General features: G+C 37.8%; 1 protein-coding gene across 3 annotated transcripts in view; it reads left to right on the top strand.

Moving 5' to 3' along the window:
* The first annotated feature begins 3,474 nt into the window (after positions 1–3,474).
* The window catches only part of TBKBP1 (TBK1 binding protein 1), a 73,349-nt gene continuing 59,078 nt past the window's right edge, over positions 3,475–17,745 (top strand). The window contains exons 1-2 of one of the 3 annotated variants that reach the window (XM_034415609.3): positions 3,475–3,978; positions 16,753–17,033. In XM_034415609.3, coding sequence (XP_034271500.1) covers positions 16,812–17,033 — 222 coding nt within the window. In that variant the 5' untranslated portion in view covers positions 3,475–3,978; positions 16,753–16,811. The remainder of the gene's footprint in view (positions 3,979–16,752; positions 17,034–17,745) is intronic. The other 2 variants (XM_087892081.1, XM_034415610.3) reach the window with 2 other exon arrangements.

The raw sequence follows: 17,745 nt of genomic DNA, 5'->3' as shown, positions 1-17,745 counted from the left end.
TTCTAAAACTCTATTTATTAAGTCCTATGAAAATTATTTGGTTTTCAACAAAAAAAATGGATTAACAATTGTGTATCTTTTAATGCTGTCTTGCATCTTTTATATTATACTTCTGCCAAGCTTATTTTTAAGATATAAATTACCATTCCATTAAAAATATATATAAAGTGTACCCAAGAGTGGCATTGTGTCATACTATATTTCTAAATGGTCTTGGATTTATTTCAATTACTTTGAAAATTAATATTCTGATAATTAACCCATTGGATATTTGAGGTGTGAGTTATTTTTATATTTAACATGAAACTTTAATGATGGCATTCCATTTTCTTTTCTTTTAAACTATGCTGAGGGATAGATTTTTATGTGGTCCTGCTAGGTACAAGAAACCGCACAGTTCGGCCAATATGAGAGTGATTCTGACAAACTAGAAATAAAGACACTGAAAAACTCTAGTTGTTAAATTTTTTGAAGAAGCAAGATAAAAAGCTGTGCAAGATCTTGGTACCTGGACAAATAATAACCCTGGGGTGGGGGTGGGGGGCACTCATATCTGATAAGGATCCCTTAAAGCAGTGGTTCTCAACTTTCGTTAATGCCGCAACCCTTTAATACAGTTCCTCGTTGTGGTGACCCCCAACCATAAAATTATTCCTAAAACCATTGAAAATATGTGTTTTCTGATGGTCTTAGGCGACCCCTGTGAAAGGGTCGTTCGATCCCCAAAGGGGTTGCGACCCACAGGTTGAGAAGCACTGCCATAAAGACTACACTGGATATTAGAGGAAGAAGTGTAACTTCTTGGCTTCTTAGGAGAAGATATCATGTGAAAAGTGTCTATGTGATTTACCTTCTTGGGTAAGGAAACAGTGCAAGGATGCCTCTCATGCTCTACTCCAGAAAAATTGGACCTGTGGATGGGGCGTATTCTTACTGTTGTTCTTTGATCATTTGGGAGATAATGCTCAGTTCAGGATTTCAATCTCAGGCCTGTACTGGCAGCACTACTGACACAGCAATGTCCCCTAATTTCTAGCCAGCATCTCTGGCCACATTATCTTTAGATTATAGAATTTGAATCCACATCCAGTATCAGGCTAGGAAAAGAAAGATAGAAATCTCAGTGTCTCTTGTAGAAATATTGAAATGTGATGTATAAATTTTACAAAGACTGGCCTGGCTTGGCAGACCTTCTGTGATGTTCTAGAATATTATACTTCTCGGCGAATTATAATGATAGTCATTTAAGAGAACAAGGCTGTGTAAAAGATGGGGATTCATGCTTAATGTCCAGCATATGATCTTAAAAGATTGGATAGATGGACTACACTACAATGACTGAGGTAGAGAAATTAAATACAAAACTATTATCTTTGTGTCCTAGATTGATTTCTTATACCTTATACTCTGTTAAAACACGGTCTATAACTACATAACAGGCAGCAGCCCTCCAAGAAATCATTGAGATTATCCCAGCTTGACTAAAGATGATTTTGAACTATTCAATGTACTATATTTGTAAAAATCATGTAATTAATGTGACTCTTTTTCATTTCTTGTTATGCTTTACAAAATAGTCAAAAGTTCTTCCTACTATTACGTGTTATATCTAAATTGGCTACTTTAAGATGGGTGAACTTCAACTACTAGAAATGGCTGCAACTATCATTGGCTAAGGAATTAATTGAAGTCCATCCATATTAAAACTTAAATTTTGAGAAACACTGGGATAGATGAAGAGTTTGGAAATCTAGTTTATTTGAATAAAGGAAATACAATGCCCAGTTGTTGTCTTGGCTTTATTCCTGGTTTCAATTTAAGGATCCAATGTGCCAATAATTTGGCATTTTCCAGATTCTGTCTGATTGTTTCTGAGGAACATCTGTACTTTGGCTTAATTCACATTCCCAATTTAATCATCTGTAAAGTAGATTAGGAAAAAAGATTATGAGGATAAACTCTACAACTATTCATTCTGCATTCTACAGTTTGGGCAAAATTGTAATGGTGAAAGCAGAAAAAAACAATTTTATTGTGAATATGTGGCATTTCCACTATCTCTGCAGAGATGTTAGCAGAAAAAAATCCTGCTTTACACTGTGAAATTACTTACTATAGTAATTAAGTCAAGAATGTGCCTCAAATATTCTCATGTGAATAAAGGAAAAAAAACCACATTGCGCCATTCCTAGATGAGGATTTTCCAAAGTTTGATATGAATGTTTCATAAACCAGTCTTTTTGCTGTTTAAGAAATACAGTAGAATATAAATTTAAATTAAGTGAATCTGGCTTCCCCATTGATTTTGCTTATCAGAAGGTCATAAAAGGTAATCACCCAGAAGGTCAAAAGTTGCAACCATCATAAATATGAACTAGTTGCCAAGTGTGTGAATTTTGATCATGTGACCAACAGGGATGCTGCAATAATTGTAAGTGTGAAAAATGGTCGTAAATCATTTTTTTCAGTGCCATTGTAATTAAACAGTCACTAAATAAATGGTTGTAAGTCGAGGACTACCTGTACACAGTTTTAATTATTGTTGCCATGTAGATAATTTTGTAACACATATCAGTAGATGATTTTGTATGGTTTCAGAAGCTTAAATAAAGAAGATGCATTTATGGTTTGCAAAATAACTATACGCTTTTGAAGATATATATCATGCCTGATAACATGATTATGCATTGAGCTATGAAGATCCTCATGTTACATTATATCCAATAAAGTGCACAATATTTTTGTGACATCATTTGTAGACATCCTCTATGAATATTTTCTCTAATTCAAAGGTAGCATGTGTCAGTTTTAAGCATGGTAATAAAATTACGAATTGCCCCTGTTGCATGTGTTTAAATGAGTAATTGGGCTATGGGATGCAAGTCGTTTTCATTTTTTTAAAAAAAATTCTGATGTCAGGTATAAGTCAAAGGATTTATTTTGCAACTGAAGTCTTATTGATGAATTTAAATCATGCTAATCAACTCATTGCTTCTACATTCCTCTCCCCCTTCCAATAATATATATCTAACAATATCCAGCTTTGTGTATAGAAAGTGGAAGTAAAGGTATCGACTAGAAGTTTTCAAGTCAAAACACTCTACTCTGAGTATGCAGGCATCAGAAAGTGGACTATGAGATAATTAGTCCGAGTGCTAGTAGATCCTACCAAAGTAATCATTTGCTTGAAAAAAGACTTGAATAACCCCGGAAGCTAGATCAGCATGACTTATGTGTGTGGTTTCTAAGAACTGTCTGAAGAAAAGAAAACGTATTTGGATTGTTACCCTAACCAAAACTTGAGGCAATCTTTTTGGGAAGATTCCTTAATGTTATGTGGTCTATGCTACGATCTGTTAGATTTTAAGGGCGGGGGAAGGAAAAGTACTGTTTCTGAAGGTTCTCTTTAAAAAAAATATAGGTACTTCTTACTCAGTGACTGTTTCCTGCGTGTGTGTGTGTGCGCGTGTTTTTGTGTACGCGCGCGCGTGTGTATGTTATCAGGAGCAGGAAACAGGAGCTGGAAGAGCGAGCGAGTACAGAGGCTATTCCAGGCTACCGAAGGAAGGCGGAGACGGAAGGGGACCATTTTAAATCATTGTCCCCCCTTGGCAATAGTGAGATCGCCCTTTCCCCTTTATTTTTGGCCACGGGGAGGTGTGGCAAAGCTGCCTTAGGCCACAAAAGGTGAAGCCACCACGTGGGATGCGTTATGGTGTTGCCAGTCTGACGGCGGCACATTTTGTGGTGTGAGACCGGGGGAGGGGAATAGGAGAGGGCCGCTGGAAATCGAGGAGGGATAAGAGCCCGAGGAAGCAACAGCAAAAGAGGAAGAAAAGCACCGGAGAAGCTTCTCTCCCCCCCACCCCCCCCCTTGCCGCGCACCCATCTCCTGCAAGCACCTCCCCAAAACAGCCACTTCCATGGTCTACAGCTGCTAACGATGGATTTTCTTTGTCAAGCAAACTGGGAAGTGATGTAAGTCCAACCCCCATCTCCGAATCAAGATCAGCCGGGCGAACGGGGAGGGGGTTTCGTAACGGAGCAGGGGAGCTTTTGAGGGGTCAGAGTGGTGCTGCCTCCCCGAGAATGCGCTCGCTTGAGCTGCTGCCGAGGATGATGCCGTTGCTCTCCCGGGAAAGGGACGGTCTATCCACATGACCTGACTCCCCCGGGGGGCTGCGGGGGACATCGCCGGGTAGCAAACTGTGCGCCCCGTAGCCTCGGCCCAGCGCCTCGAGTCTTCGGGGAAAGGCGGAGGGGAGGGGGGAGATATGATGCGTGATCGTTCAGGAGAGAAGCAAGCGCTTCCTCATAATTATTTGTACCATTCCTCCTCCCTACCCGATCTGTAATATTGAACCCCATTATTCTCTTCCCTAGATTTCTTTCTTTTAGGATCACCCCCCCCCGCTATTTCTCCCTCCCCAAAAGCTAGAAGGTTGAAGCTCTCCTCATCTAATATATATGCTGACTATCCCTTGTAATGGTCCCCCTAGCTAAATCAGTTCTCACCCCTTCCTCAATTTCATGTTACCCCTTCAACTTTGCTTTCCATTTCATATCAGGTTGTTGCTTCTGCCTTTCACCCTCTTTTTCCCCAGAAGGCCTGTGATGTTCCAACCTCCCCCCCCCCATTTGATCTTATTGCTGCCTAATCGAAATTAATATTGTATTTTTCTTTCTCTATCCCTAATTCGTAATTGCATATCTTCTCCCCATTAGACTGTGGGTTGTTCCCTGTTAATTGTTTTCCTGATCCATAACCTCCCTTTTCCTTTCTATTTACCTTTGTAATCCTAGGACCTGTGTACCTCTCTCCTAATCCAATTTTCTGTATTAAATTATGTCCTATTCTAAAAAAGCTCAATAATTTGACAGCATCCAGGATTGGAAAGGTTGGAAATAAAGTGGGAAGAGGGTAATCAGTATGGGATAGAGCACCCAACAAAGGGGCCAATGTCATTAAAGATATAGTTGTTTTTTAATGGAAAACATAACTAAAATATCAGTGAGCTTTATAATCTATTTTCTGGCCACTTTGCCTATTACTTGCCATACTGATGGTAGGAACTGTGCTTCTACATTCCCTACTGTATTTACTGCCCTTTCCATCTGCTGTTCCTGTACTTTCCCTGTATGCCATCTGGGCTTAGTGTTTTCTCCCCCCCCCTTTTTTTTTTTTTTCCTCATTGCCTCCTTCCCCTTTTCCTAGTATGCCTGGCTTTTGTGAGCCTCTCTATATTTCTTAATGCAGACTGCACCTTCCTTCGATCTCATACACAATTTTGTTCTGTATCTTGACACTTAATCTTGGATTTGTTCCCTCCCTACCCTTCTAATTAGTCAAAGTCAGGATGTGAAACTAAGTGAGAACTCCAGATGAGTTGCGTTGAGTTCCATAATGGAAAAAAGGCAGAGCAGGAACATACTAAATAAGGAGTAAATCAACCTATATTGATCTTCCTGTTGGCAGCTATGCTGCAATCCCACTGAATTCCAGGGGTGCTCTTCCCCTATTTCACATCATGCAGCTACAGGATGGATTGTTTGTGTGATTCCTCCCATTGCTGTCATAATACTTCCAGCAAGTTCCTTCTGTTTTTCCATTTGTTACATAACTTTTAAACCTATTCCCCATTCTACCTAATCAAATTCTACCTTATTAGGGTTTAGCCTTCAGACTGTGGTAAGATGCTGAGAATTTGCTGAGAGTTCTTGCTTGTCCTGAGGTATAAATGTGTGGCTTCCTTTTTATTTCATAACCCCAGAGGCATCTGATGCCACTTATTTCATGGGTGGGAACTTCTTGTAAGGAGGGATCAGGTTGATGATGGGTGTTTATTTTGAGTTCTTGCTTCTTCTTTGAGCTTGATGCTATCCACATGGTTGACTTTCCTAAGAGGCAATGGTGAAATAGTTGCTTCTGGAGCTCAACTTTAGATTTTGTGAATAGCAGAAGGCAAGTAGGAAATCTAATCTCTAGAGCAGTGGTCCCCAACCTTTTTATCGCCGCGGACCAATCAGCCTTTGATAATTTTACCGTGGCCCGCTGAGCGCGCGCAGGGGTGGGGACTTTGGGCCACACGTGCGTACCTGCGCGGGGCTCTCTTCCCTGGAGCCTTTGCGCACGGCCCAGGAGCCTTTGCGCACGGCCCAGGAGCCTTTGCGCTGCAGCGTTCATGTCCCCCGGCCGCTGCGTGGCCCGGTGCCAGGTACTCCACGGCCCGGCACCGGTCCGCGGACCGGGGGTTGGGGACCACTGCTCTAGAGTATTATCTGATGGGGCAGCCCTTTCTGTTGATATGAATGGGGCACTTATTTAAGGGCATCTGTTCTTCTGATTCTCAGTTTAATTATTTCACACAATATTGTGAGACATTCTTGCAATTTTGAATGCCCAAATAGGTACCATAGTTAGAGAAGTGATAGAACTGCTCCATGTACTTGAAATTATGGAAAATTATGAATGGATTTCCTTATTAAACTTGTTCTGGCTTTATCGTCATTTATCTGTTACATTTCTGGGCAATATACACAGCATTCAGTCCTTCTATTTTTCTTGACAACAGCTTTGTGAAGAAGGTTGGCCTGAGAGGCAGTAATTGGTCTAAAGGCACCTGTATACTTCCACGGTTGAAGATGGACTCATAGCTGGGTCTCCTCCATTCTAGTCCAACACTTTAACCACTATATAATCAGTAACATTTTCTGGGTTTTCCACATGACTTCTGAGGTCATCAAGAATAACTGGAGCATATTAGGTAGCACTGTACGAGCAAGAAAATAATAATCAAGAACACAAGATTTTTCTATAACACTTAATTCATTTCTTAGTTACAATATATTTTGTTATACTGAAAATCAGCTTGCCTCTTCAGTGCATGTAGTTGGCAGCAGGGGAAGGGGTATAGAGCAGTAACATCAGTTATGTACATGGTTCTTCCCTGTGAACATGTTGTATAACTTTAGGAACATAGGAGAAATGGGCACTTGCAGTTTAATAGGGAACTCTTCAATTTAGTGCTTGGAGATGGAATGTGGGATATTTTATCTTAGAAGAGTGCTCCTATTAAGATTAGTTGGATATTCCTTTCTCCAGTACACCATCAATAGATGAGCTTATGCAGGGTAGTTCTTTCACTCACATTCTCCCTTCGTTTTAATTTTTTCCTTTCAGTAATCCTTGGCCTTCTGTAGCTATCTATGGTCACTAAATCTCTTTATTGTAAGTTTTTAAATAGTAAACTTGTTAAACATTATAATTAAAAAGATAAAAACTAATACAAGAAAATAAAAAAATAAAAAAAATAAACTGTAAGCAAGAAGAAAAAACCATATAAACAAATGACTTTTCCTTTATCACAACAAATATAAACAATTTTAGTAACTTATCAACTTTTAAAAAATACAACAAATAATTTCTTCTTCCCATATCTCTTCTGTTATAAAAATATCCTTAAAACCTTGTTCAGTCCTAGTAGCAAAAGTCCATTAAAGAAGATAAGAGAAATAACATGTATTTTAACCTTGATCAAATAAACCAACTTTATATTCTTTCCTTTTACTTTTAGCAATCTTATCAAAGATTAAAGGGATCATTATTTGATCCCTTCAAATAATGTCCCAGAAGTTGATTTATTTTCATTTTTTTCTTTGACCCTTCAATCCTTCAAGAGTTTAACAAGTGCCTTTTGTACATCCAATGTAGAAAATTATCTAGGTTGCTCTTTTGATTCGTTATTTACATATGCCTTTTAATTATGAAAACATCAGCCAGTTTCATTTGTATATCCAGTTTAGCATCTTTTTCTAAACCATTCTGTAGTCTATCATTTTTAAATCCAGTTTTAGATCTGTCTCAGTCTTGTTCAGGAAAAATTGTTCCTCTTCCATAACATCTTTTAAACACAGTCTATCTATAAATGCAGACACTGTTAAAATTAACTCCTGGGTCAATTCTTCCCAAATATCCTTATGCTTCCCTTCAGAGTTCAAACCTATCATTTTTTTTAACAATTCAAAACAACTGTTTTCCCATGGGAAGGATCTTTTTAATTAAATTTATTTCCATGATCTCTGACTTCTTTTATTTCAAATCCGTTTGGACCCTTAATCTGTTTGTAATTTTCAAAAATCAGTGTTCTCACAATTTCTTTTCCTGTTTATTCCAAAAAAGAGTGAATGTTTTTTTTAAATAAACTTTTATTTATTTATTTTTGCAAAGAGTTGAAGGAAATTTACACAGTGCTGTAAAACCTGTCATTTCCAAGGTTCCTAATAACTAAAAAGTAGTTAATGAACAATTTCCAAAAGTGACTAGAAAAGGGAAGTATGCTAACCCTGGTTTGAGTGAAGATGGCATTCCCTCATCTCCCAGAACTCTAAAACTGCCAGATACCAGTGTTTTGTGATCTCCTTATTGGGAGCAACTCTCTGGAGCGCTTGTGGGAGATGTCAAGTCTTCTCTTTCTCTGGAGAGGAATCCTGATGAGCTGATCCATTCACAAATTCTTGATTCCACTGGGGTTGTTGGCTCCAATCTCCTCAGTGGACCTGTTTTCAGTTCAACATTTCTTCTCCAGAAGTGATCTTTACTGTAGCTCTCATTGACTTCTGGAGCAAAGTTTTCCCTCTGGTTTTATTTTATGTGTACTTCTTCAATATTTGAGATTTCTACCTTTATTTTGATAGTCTTCTGATTTTCATTGCTTTTGGTGTAGGAGATTAGGAGGAAGAAAAAAAAAAGCAGAGTCATGGTTCTAAAATAGTGAAGATTAAAAAGGACTGACAGATGTTCATGAAAGGAACCAACTATGACTTAGGCTTTTTTGTCACATCCTCTCATCTGTCCCAGTGTAATCTCTTTTGATTGTGTCACTTATTTGCTGGATATGGAGAAAAGGAATCATTTACAGCTTCCCTTTTGTAATTGGGCAATGGGTCATTTCAGAACATCTGTTGGCTGCTATGTGGATTTAATGGGGAGACCTGAGCAGTCTAGGTTTCCCAATCTATATGGCTGCTGTGTGGATTTAGTGGGAGATATGACCAGTGTAGACTTCACAATCTATATGATTTAGATTGTCAAATGTGCACTTCTTATATGCCTATTTTCCATATTTAATATATAAATGGAAGGAATGGTCTTTGAACACAATCTTTGGAAGCATTCCTGGATTTTATCTGGATTTTTCCATCACATCATGTGGATTTTTATGTTGGCTGCAAATCTTGGCCTTCGTTTCCTTTCATTCACTTATGCAAAATTTCTTGTACTTAGAATATCAAAAATAAACTTGAATGTACCATGTAGTAAATTATTTGAAGTATACAAAGAAGACAGGTGGTTGGTTAATTACTGGAGATTTATAGTACTTTGAGAAAGTGCTTCTTTATAAGAAAATCCCCTTTCTTGGTCAATAGTGCTCTCTGTATATATGATGTATACATTATACTATAGATGTGTCTAGCAAGGCATTTATGTATTCTAACAGATGATATTCTCCCATCATTTGCCTGTCTGCAGACTCCTACATTCTACCTAAATGTGTAACCTGGTGTTGTCATGTCTTAAACACCAGCTGTTTCCCTTTCCTCTTCCATTTTTTTTTCATCTTGTCTGGTGAAGCATTTTTAGCTTGCGTGTTATTTTAGAAATTTGAGTTGGCCTAATAAGAATGTTACCTTAAGATGGAGTAGGTGTTTTTATTTTTACTTCGTTACTTTTATTTTGTTTTGCTTTATATATTTATAAATGCAGCTTTCCTAAGGATACATTTTTGTATGTAGCTGCCATTTTTTCTGTTTCAGTGTTGAAGATAAGAAATCTAAGGAGTAAGGTTTACTCTGATCCAAAGATTAATCTGAGGAACGGGTTCAAAGCTATTCATATTGAAAGATGCAGCATACACATGAATATACGGATATAAGTCATTTCTTTCTTCTAGGTTTAAAATAAACCATTGTTTTGCTTAGATTTGTATATTTTCCATTAAAAAAAAAATCTTTTAACCTTCCAGACATTGGTGGAAGGATTCCCCCACCCCCCACCCCATCTCTCCGATTCTCAATTATGTGTTCCTTGCAGGTATTGGTAGGCTTTGCTTTAATTGAATGTATTTAAATACAGATCCCTATAGTAACCGCAACGCTCCTTTACAAAGCACAATTTAAAAAATAAATGATTGAATGGAAAAGGAAAATGACATTTACCTGCAGCAGAAAATAGTGCATGTCCATGTGCATGCATTTATGCCAATACTAGAAAACATAAGTTTTAGCTGGTATTTTGTTTATTGAAACTACAGCTTTTCTTCTTACCTGGAATGACCTTGAAACTGTGGCATATTGAATTAGCTGGTTGGGTGTGCAAATCGAGATAGCTGTTGACTGCCAGTTGATTTAATTTGGACAGCTTCAGTTTTTAGAATTAACTCTTTTCCCTTCCATTACTACCTCACCTCTATTGCCATCTGCAAATGCAACTAAAATAGCTCTGTGCAATGAAGCTTTAGACAAGTTACCTGAGCTGAAACCTGGAAGGTTAATATTCAACACACACACACACACACACACACACACACACACACACGTTTGGTGGCAGGGCTTGGGCAAGTTGCTTGGTTTCAGTTCCTGCCCAGCCAAAAGAATCAAGAATGACACTTGGAGTTCTGAGTATTGAGTAGTACTTCAATATCTGCAAGAATTAGAAGGTATATTCTGTGATTTATAATTGCTGTCTTCCTGCCTACCAGACATTCCAAGTTCTGTTGTCTCTTTGCCCACTGGGAAAGGGCCCACCCTTCCTATGACTCCTGATTACATTCTACTACATCTTCTATTTTTTTTAAAAAAATTGTGATAATAACCCTCAATAAATAGGCATGGGCTATTCAACCATCTGATCTTTAATTAATAAGAATGAATTGTTGTTGCTGTTAGTTGCGGTCAGGTCCGAACCCATCACGACCCCATGGACAGCATTCCTCCAGGCCTTCCTGTCCTCTACCATCCTCTGGAGTCCATTTAAGCTCATGCCTACTGCTTCAGTGACTCCATCCAGCTACCTCATTCTCTGTCGTTCCATTCTTCTTTTGCCCTCAATCTTTCCCAGCATTAGGCTCTTGTTAAGAATGGTTAAAAAAAGAAAGGCTGTTGGTAAATTTACAGGGAGTGAGAAAAAAAAAACCCTAGAGTCAAATTCAAGGATAGAGGTAAGTCTTGCTCTTCCAAACTTTAAACTATATTACAGAACAAACTGTCATTGCTAACAGAAATGATAAAATCCCCAAATAGTAGAACATCAACATTGCGAGGAGCTGGTGTAGCTAGTGGGTTTTATAGATACTTATGGTATAGGGACTATAAAGAGTACAAAAATGTTTTAAAAAACCCATAATCCTTAGTTTTATAAATTTAGCACATTAGAAAAAGATATGTTACCGAAGATATCAGACTGGGACATTAAACTTGGAGAATATGCAATAAGGGCAAAATTAACAGTATATATTCACAACAGAAATTTAATTAAATTTAAGCAAGAATGGCTTCTATTCATACTATACATTATGCAACAAGGCAAATGTAAGTATCGATAAAAATGCTTTTCAATTTGAAAAGGAACTGTCTAAAGATTTGAAATCACACACACATAAATTTAAACGTCTATAAATATTGTACATTATTTATTTATTTAGCAAACAAATAATGCCAGGTATTGAAGGGAGGACTACTTTGAACTAATTGCTTAGCATTCCTCTTTCATTGTACTCTTATAATAGGACCAGTTACATGGACCAGACTGGACTTTTATTTTAGCATAAATTGGAAAGTCATTGAAAAGAACCTTTCTTGTTCTTTTTTTCCTGCAAACGACACCCCTGCTGCTGCTGTCCTTCGTCTAAAGCTGTTATTAGCGATAAACGAAATGTGTGCCGTTAGTTCACAGCCATTGTAAGGGTGAGACTAAAATAACATGCATTTACCTTTAACTGCAGGGCTATGAAAAATAGCCACATATTCTTTCTATGGCCTCTTTTGTCTTCTTCTCATGTAGCAATGAGCAAGCAGTTGCTTTAGAGGACAGATATTGGAAGATGTCCACAAGGTATTGAAACAAAAGGCCTTCGGTGCCCTTCAGTTGGGCAGCCATCTGGAAGTCTGATGGGAATACCACTTTACCAGCAGGCTTGAAGGGAAATTCAGTCACTGCTCCAGTTAGCTTTTATCGATGGGACAAGAATGGGAAGGGGCTCCATCTTGTTTTCCTGTTCAGGCAACAAACATTCTTGGACCAGCTACAGGAATTAGATTGCGCATCTGGATTTGCTTTCTAAAATTTGCACTGTAAGCCAAATGATTAGAAAAGGAACATACCAGAGCAAACACAATCACTCCCCATATCATTATGTGCATGTAAAGAAACATATGGACTTCCTAGATTATAATCTGAAGAAGTAATTTAAGTCCTATTGTGGTTAAAATGCTCAATATTTTGTGTCAGCTCTGATAGCATATGCATAATCTCTCAGGACAAAAGAGAAATAGTTTTGGTTTAAAGGCTGTCTCAGAATGGCTGTTTTTACATAGTTTTGAAAAAATCATATTGTCTGGTCCTGTGGGCTGAAGAGAAATACCCAGATTCACTTCTCATTGTGCTAGGAAATTTCAACAGTGCGAACTTAAGCCAAGAGCTACCAAGATACTTTCAGCATCTCAACTGTCTTACTGGCAAGAATGGCAGTAATACAACTGGCAAGAATACTTTAGACCACTGCTACACAACATTAAAAGATGCTTATTGGTCTTTACCACAAGCATCTGTGGGACACTCTGATCATTGTATGATTCACCTTGTACCTGTTTATAGACAAAGGTTTAAAACCATAAAACCAACAATTAAATCAATGAAGTCTTGGACTGAGGAGGCAAAGTTAAAGCTACAGGCTTGCCTTGTTTGCACAGATTGCAACGTTTTTGAACATACCTCTGCAGACTTGGATGAACTCAAAGATCATATGTTAGTTTTTGTGAAGACCTATGTGTGCCAACCAGAAACCTGCAAATATATAGAACCAACAGACCTTGGGTCACAGCTAAACTCAAGCAGCTACGTTGTTCCATAGAATGCTGTACATTCAGGCCAGAAATGTATTAACAAGGGAGATCAGAGCAGCAAAAAGAAACTACTCTGAAAAGCAGAGGAATCAGCTGTTAACAAATGAACCAACAAATGTGTGGAAAACTCTTAAAAATATTACTGGTTACAGCAAATCTTCTTTCCTGCTGAAGGGAATCAACAACTACAGATGATCTGAATGTGTTTTACTGTAGGTGTGAGAGGAAACCACTGTCACCTATCACCACCATCTCCATCTCAGCTAGACCAACAACAGCCAGTGTGGTTCTGAACTATATCCTACAACAATCTTCAAGGACCTATGCAAGGATCCTTTTTGTAGACTTCAGCTCAGCATTCAATACATCATTCCAGATATTCTTCTAAGTGAATTGATTCAGCTTGTATGTGGATCATAAGCTTTCTAACATACAGGAAGCAGCAGGTAAAGCTAGGCAAAATCATATCAGATACCTGTACAATTAGCACAGGGGCCTCCCAGGGCTGTATGCTCTCTCCACTTCTCTCTCTATATCGACTGCATCTGAAAGGATCCCTTCGTTAAAGTACTGAAGATTGCAGTTGATACAACAGTGATTGGTCTCATTTGAGACAATGACGAATCTGCATACAGATGGGAAGTTGAACAACTAACCTTGTGGTGTGGCCAAAACAGTTTTGTACTGAACATACTCAAAACTGTAGAATGATAGTAGATTTAAGGAGAAGCACTCCTATCACCTCTTACAATACTAGGCAACACAGTATCAACAGCAGAGACCTTCAAGTTTCTAGGTTCTATTCTATCTCAAGACTTAAAATGGACACCTAACATCAAAAATGTCATCAGAAAAGCACAACAAAGAATGTTCTTCTTGCGCCAACTCAGAAAGCTCAGACTGCCTAAAGAGCTGCTGATACGGTTCTACAAAGGAATTGTTGAGTCTGTAATTTGCACTCTATAACTGTCTGGTTTGGCACTGCAACCTAACAAGACAGACACAGACTTCAATATATAGTTAGAATTGCAGAAAAAAATAATTGCTACCAGCCTGCCTTACATTGAGGACCTGTATATTGCATGAGCCAGAAAGTGCTGTGAAAATATCTACAGATCCCTCACATCCTGGACATAAACTGTTTCAGCTTCTTCCATCAAGACGACACCATAGGGTATTACGCGCCAAAACAATTGGACACAAGGACAGTTTTTCTCCCCATGCCATCACTCTGCTAAACAACTAATTCCCACAACACTTTCAAACTACCTAGTAGGGCTGTATTACTATTATTATTCTCATTTTTCCTATTACCTATTTCCTTTTCTTATGATTATAACTTTGTTGCTTGTATCTTATAATTTATATTAATTGTTTTATTTAGTATCCTAGTAAGATTTATATTGATTGCTTCTTTAGTATCCTATGACTGTCACTAAATATATCTTATGATTTATGATGAGTGTACTTTTATGATGATTATGATCATAATGTATCACTTGTTGCTTGTATGTACATTGAGAGCTTATGCATCGGAGACAAATTCCTTGTGTGTCCAATCACACTTGGCCAATAAAAAATTCTATTCTATAAATGTAGATTGATTTCTAGAGCCCATATATAATAGTTGATTTCCCCCCATTATTATAGCTGTTTCAATATCTGTAAAAAGGGTAAATTATTACCTTTTGACTCTTTGCTGCTAGGCCCTGAATGCTGAGATGAGTTCCCAGAAAGAGAAATATTGATTTTCATTCCTTGGATGAAGCCCTCATAATGATATGGATACATGAAGATAACAAAAGGCAATAGTGAACAGTTCCAGGTGAAACCATGTGTTTTAGGAAACTGGTAGAGGAAGCATTCTCCCTTAGGCCAGCCTATCTGATAGGATTGTTTTATACAAAATAGGAGAAATCTATATGTATATTCCAGAGTTCTGTAAATAGGTGGGGGGGGGGGCAGTAATAATAATGCTTGTATTTATTTTAATTATAACCCATATAATCACCAAATGAATTTAGATGCAGAAAAGTGCCTCTCTAGGGCCTCTTGACCAGGAGAAATATCTACCTTAATTTTTCTCCGAATTTTCTTTCAGTTACTTTAAGTAGGTTAAGTGGAGTCTTTTTATTGTTGCTATTGTTTTGCAACTGGGAATCATAGGAGTTTTGGGCATTGCAGATCATCTGGAGATCTGTAGTGGAGTTGATCCACCATGTTCTGTCTAATCTGAATATTGAACTGGATAGGTCAGTGGATTGAGTCTATACAAAGTAGTTTCCTGGGCTTTTTATTTCCTAAACAGCCAGTAGTTATCTTTTATCTATTTTTGTTCCTTTATATGTGAGAATAAGAGCCATTCAAAACTAAAAAAATATTCGGCTTTTTAAAAATAATAAATGATTTTTGTAGTCTCATTTCTTTCTCAATAGGCCCACATTAGCCATTAGAAAAAGCCTGCTATGGCGTGTAAGTTGCTGTGGCAGTTTGGACCCCCATACCTGATTTCATCTTGCTATTGTTCACCTTCCCCTTTTCCTTTTCTTCTCTGTGGGGTTGTCACGTTCTGTGCCCATGTTCGAAGTTGTTCAGTTCTTTCAACAGACTATCTCTGTGTTGGGCTTGATTAACACATTTTCTTCTTTCCAATACTTATACTGAGAAATCCAATGCAGCATTTGAGTTGCAGATCTTTCTTTCACTTTTGAGGGGTGACTTAGAAGAATCTGCTATTGGGAATAAAGTGGCTTGCTAGAGAGTTAGACCCCAGACGTCATTCAGGACAGTATATAATGGCACACAGTCAGATCTGGATCCTTGGTGAATAAAGATCCAGACATTCTCTGACACAAAACCTGTGGAGGTGAATGAGAGGTATAGTAAGAGTGTTTCTGACAAACTTTGTGCTCCCTGAAAACAGGCAGGAAGGACTAAGGTCATGTCAAGCAACTCCTGTCTGGTCAATTTGTGCTTAACTTCCTTCCAAGCACACATCAATAAGCATAATAGGCACTTCTAAACTACTGCAATATGTGATGGGTGAGACAGCATAATTGGTAGATGCAGCTGTGGGAGAACAATCCACCACAATTCTTGAGCATATTTACAAATGAAGGGTTAGAAACACAAATATGTACTGGAGTATGACACTAGTATAGCGTAAATCTTTAAAACAGAAATGATATGCTGTCAATAAAAAGCACATAATCTATAATCAGAATATGTAAACAAAGTGTGAATAAAAATGTTGATATAATTTCTAAAGAGTAGCCTTTTTAATATATATATTTTCCATTAAAATATATTGTCTTGTAGGAGATAAAAATTAACATATATTTTGCTAGTTTAAAGTGCCACTAAATTATGATGACATTATGAGGCATCCTCTAGTATTATATTATCATTATTAAGATGCATATTTGCATCATTTCTTTATTAGACCTTATCCTGAATTTCAAATGGATATTGTCCCACATAATAGCTCTCAACAATTATCCATTTACGAATTTATAGATCTTTTGCTCAACTTATAACAAAAATGATAAGAAGATGCTTAAAAGAAGTGGAATGGTAGAAAAGAAGTATTTTGTTATTTCCCTTATTGCTCTTGTTTCTTGTCACCTCCTACAGCTAGATTTGGCCATGCATTGATATTTCCTGCTAAATGCTCACTCCTTCCAGACTGTGTCATGGACTCCATGTTTGAGGATGACATCAGCATCCTTACCCAAGATGCCCTGGTGCAGGATGATGAATGGTTGGACAGTCCAAACACCGACCTCTCCAGCGAGATGTGCTCTGCCTCTCACTTTGCTTTCATCACAGCATATGATGACATCAAGAATCGCTTGACAGGATTAGAGCGGGAGAACACTAACCTCAAACGGAAGCTAAAGATGTATGAGATCAAGGTGAGTGGTAGCTATCTAAAGTAAGGCCAGCCCCAAAAAATAGCATATATCAATTCAGGGGGGAAAATGTTGCTCCTAACATGGAGCAACATGTATGTAATTACCTGTTGCTACAGAACGTTGACCCCACACAATAGGGGCTGAGTGTGCCCCTCCTACTTTTTAATGTGTTGGTTCCTGTTATGCTAGGACAATCTTCTCCAACTGCCTGTGTTGAGACTGCAGTTTCAGAAATTTCCAGCCAGAATAGTTTTGGAAAGTTATATTCTAATACCTCTGGAGGATGCAAAGATAAAGAAGGCTAGAATAGCCTTTAATTAAATTACTCTTTTTAAAAACACCTCTGAGGACCACTTGATCATGCCAAGGGTGGGTAATTGCTAGATGGACCAATGTGCTGACTAGATATTAGCCAGTCTATTTTATTTTTTTCCCTAGGAAAAATGTCATATTGTTGCCGATGCTCACGTTGTAAATCTGTTCAGACATTTTTCTTAGCTATACAACACCTCCTTTTGTTTGGTTTTTTATTTTAAATAAAATGAAAGTAACTAACTAAATAAATAGAGAACCTCCTCCATAAACCAATAGCATTCATATTGTGGCCCACAGATTACTATCAATTCCAATTAAAAATTTAATGGAAAGACATATAAATAAAATATTTATATTTTACTCAGTGTTTGGTTTTTAAAAAATCTACTTTGTCCAG

Source organism: Pantherophis guttatus, chromosome 4 (assembly GCF_059756535.1).
Source record: "Pantherophis guttatus breed Tessera chromosome 4, ASM5975653v1, whole genome shotgun sequence".
Lineage (NCBI taxonomy): Eukaryota > Metazoa > Chordata > Lepidosauria > Squamata > Colubridae > Pantherophis > Pantherophis guttatus.
The sequence above is the reverse complement of the archived record's forward strand: the minus strand, read 5'-3'. Positions and strand labels throughout refer to the sequence as shown.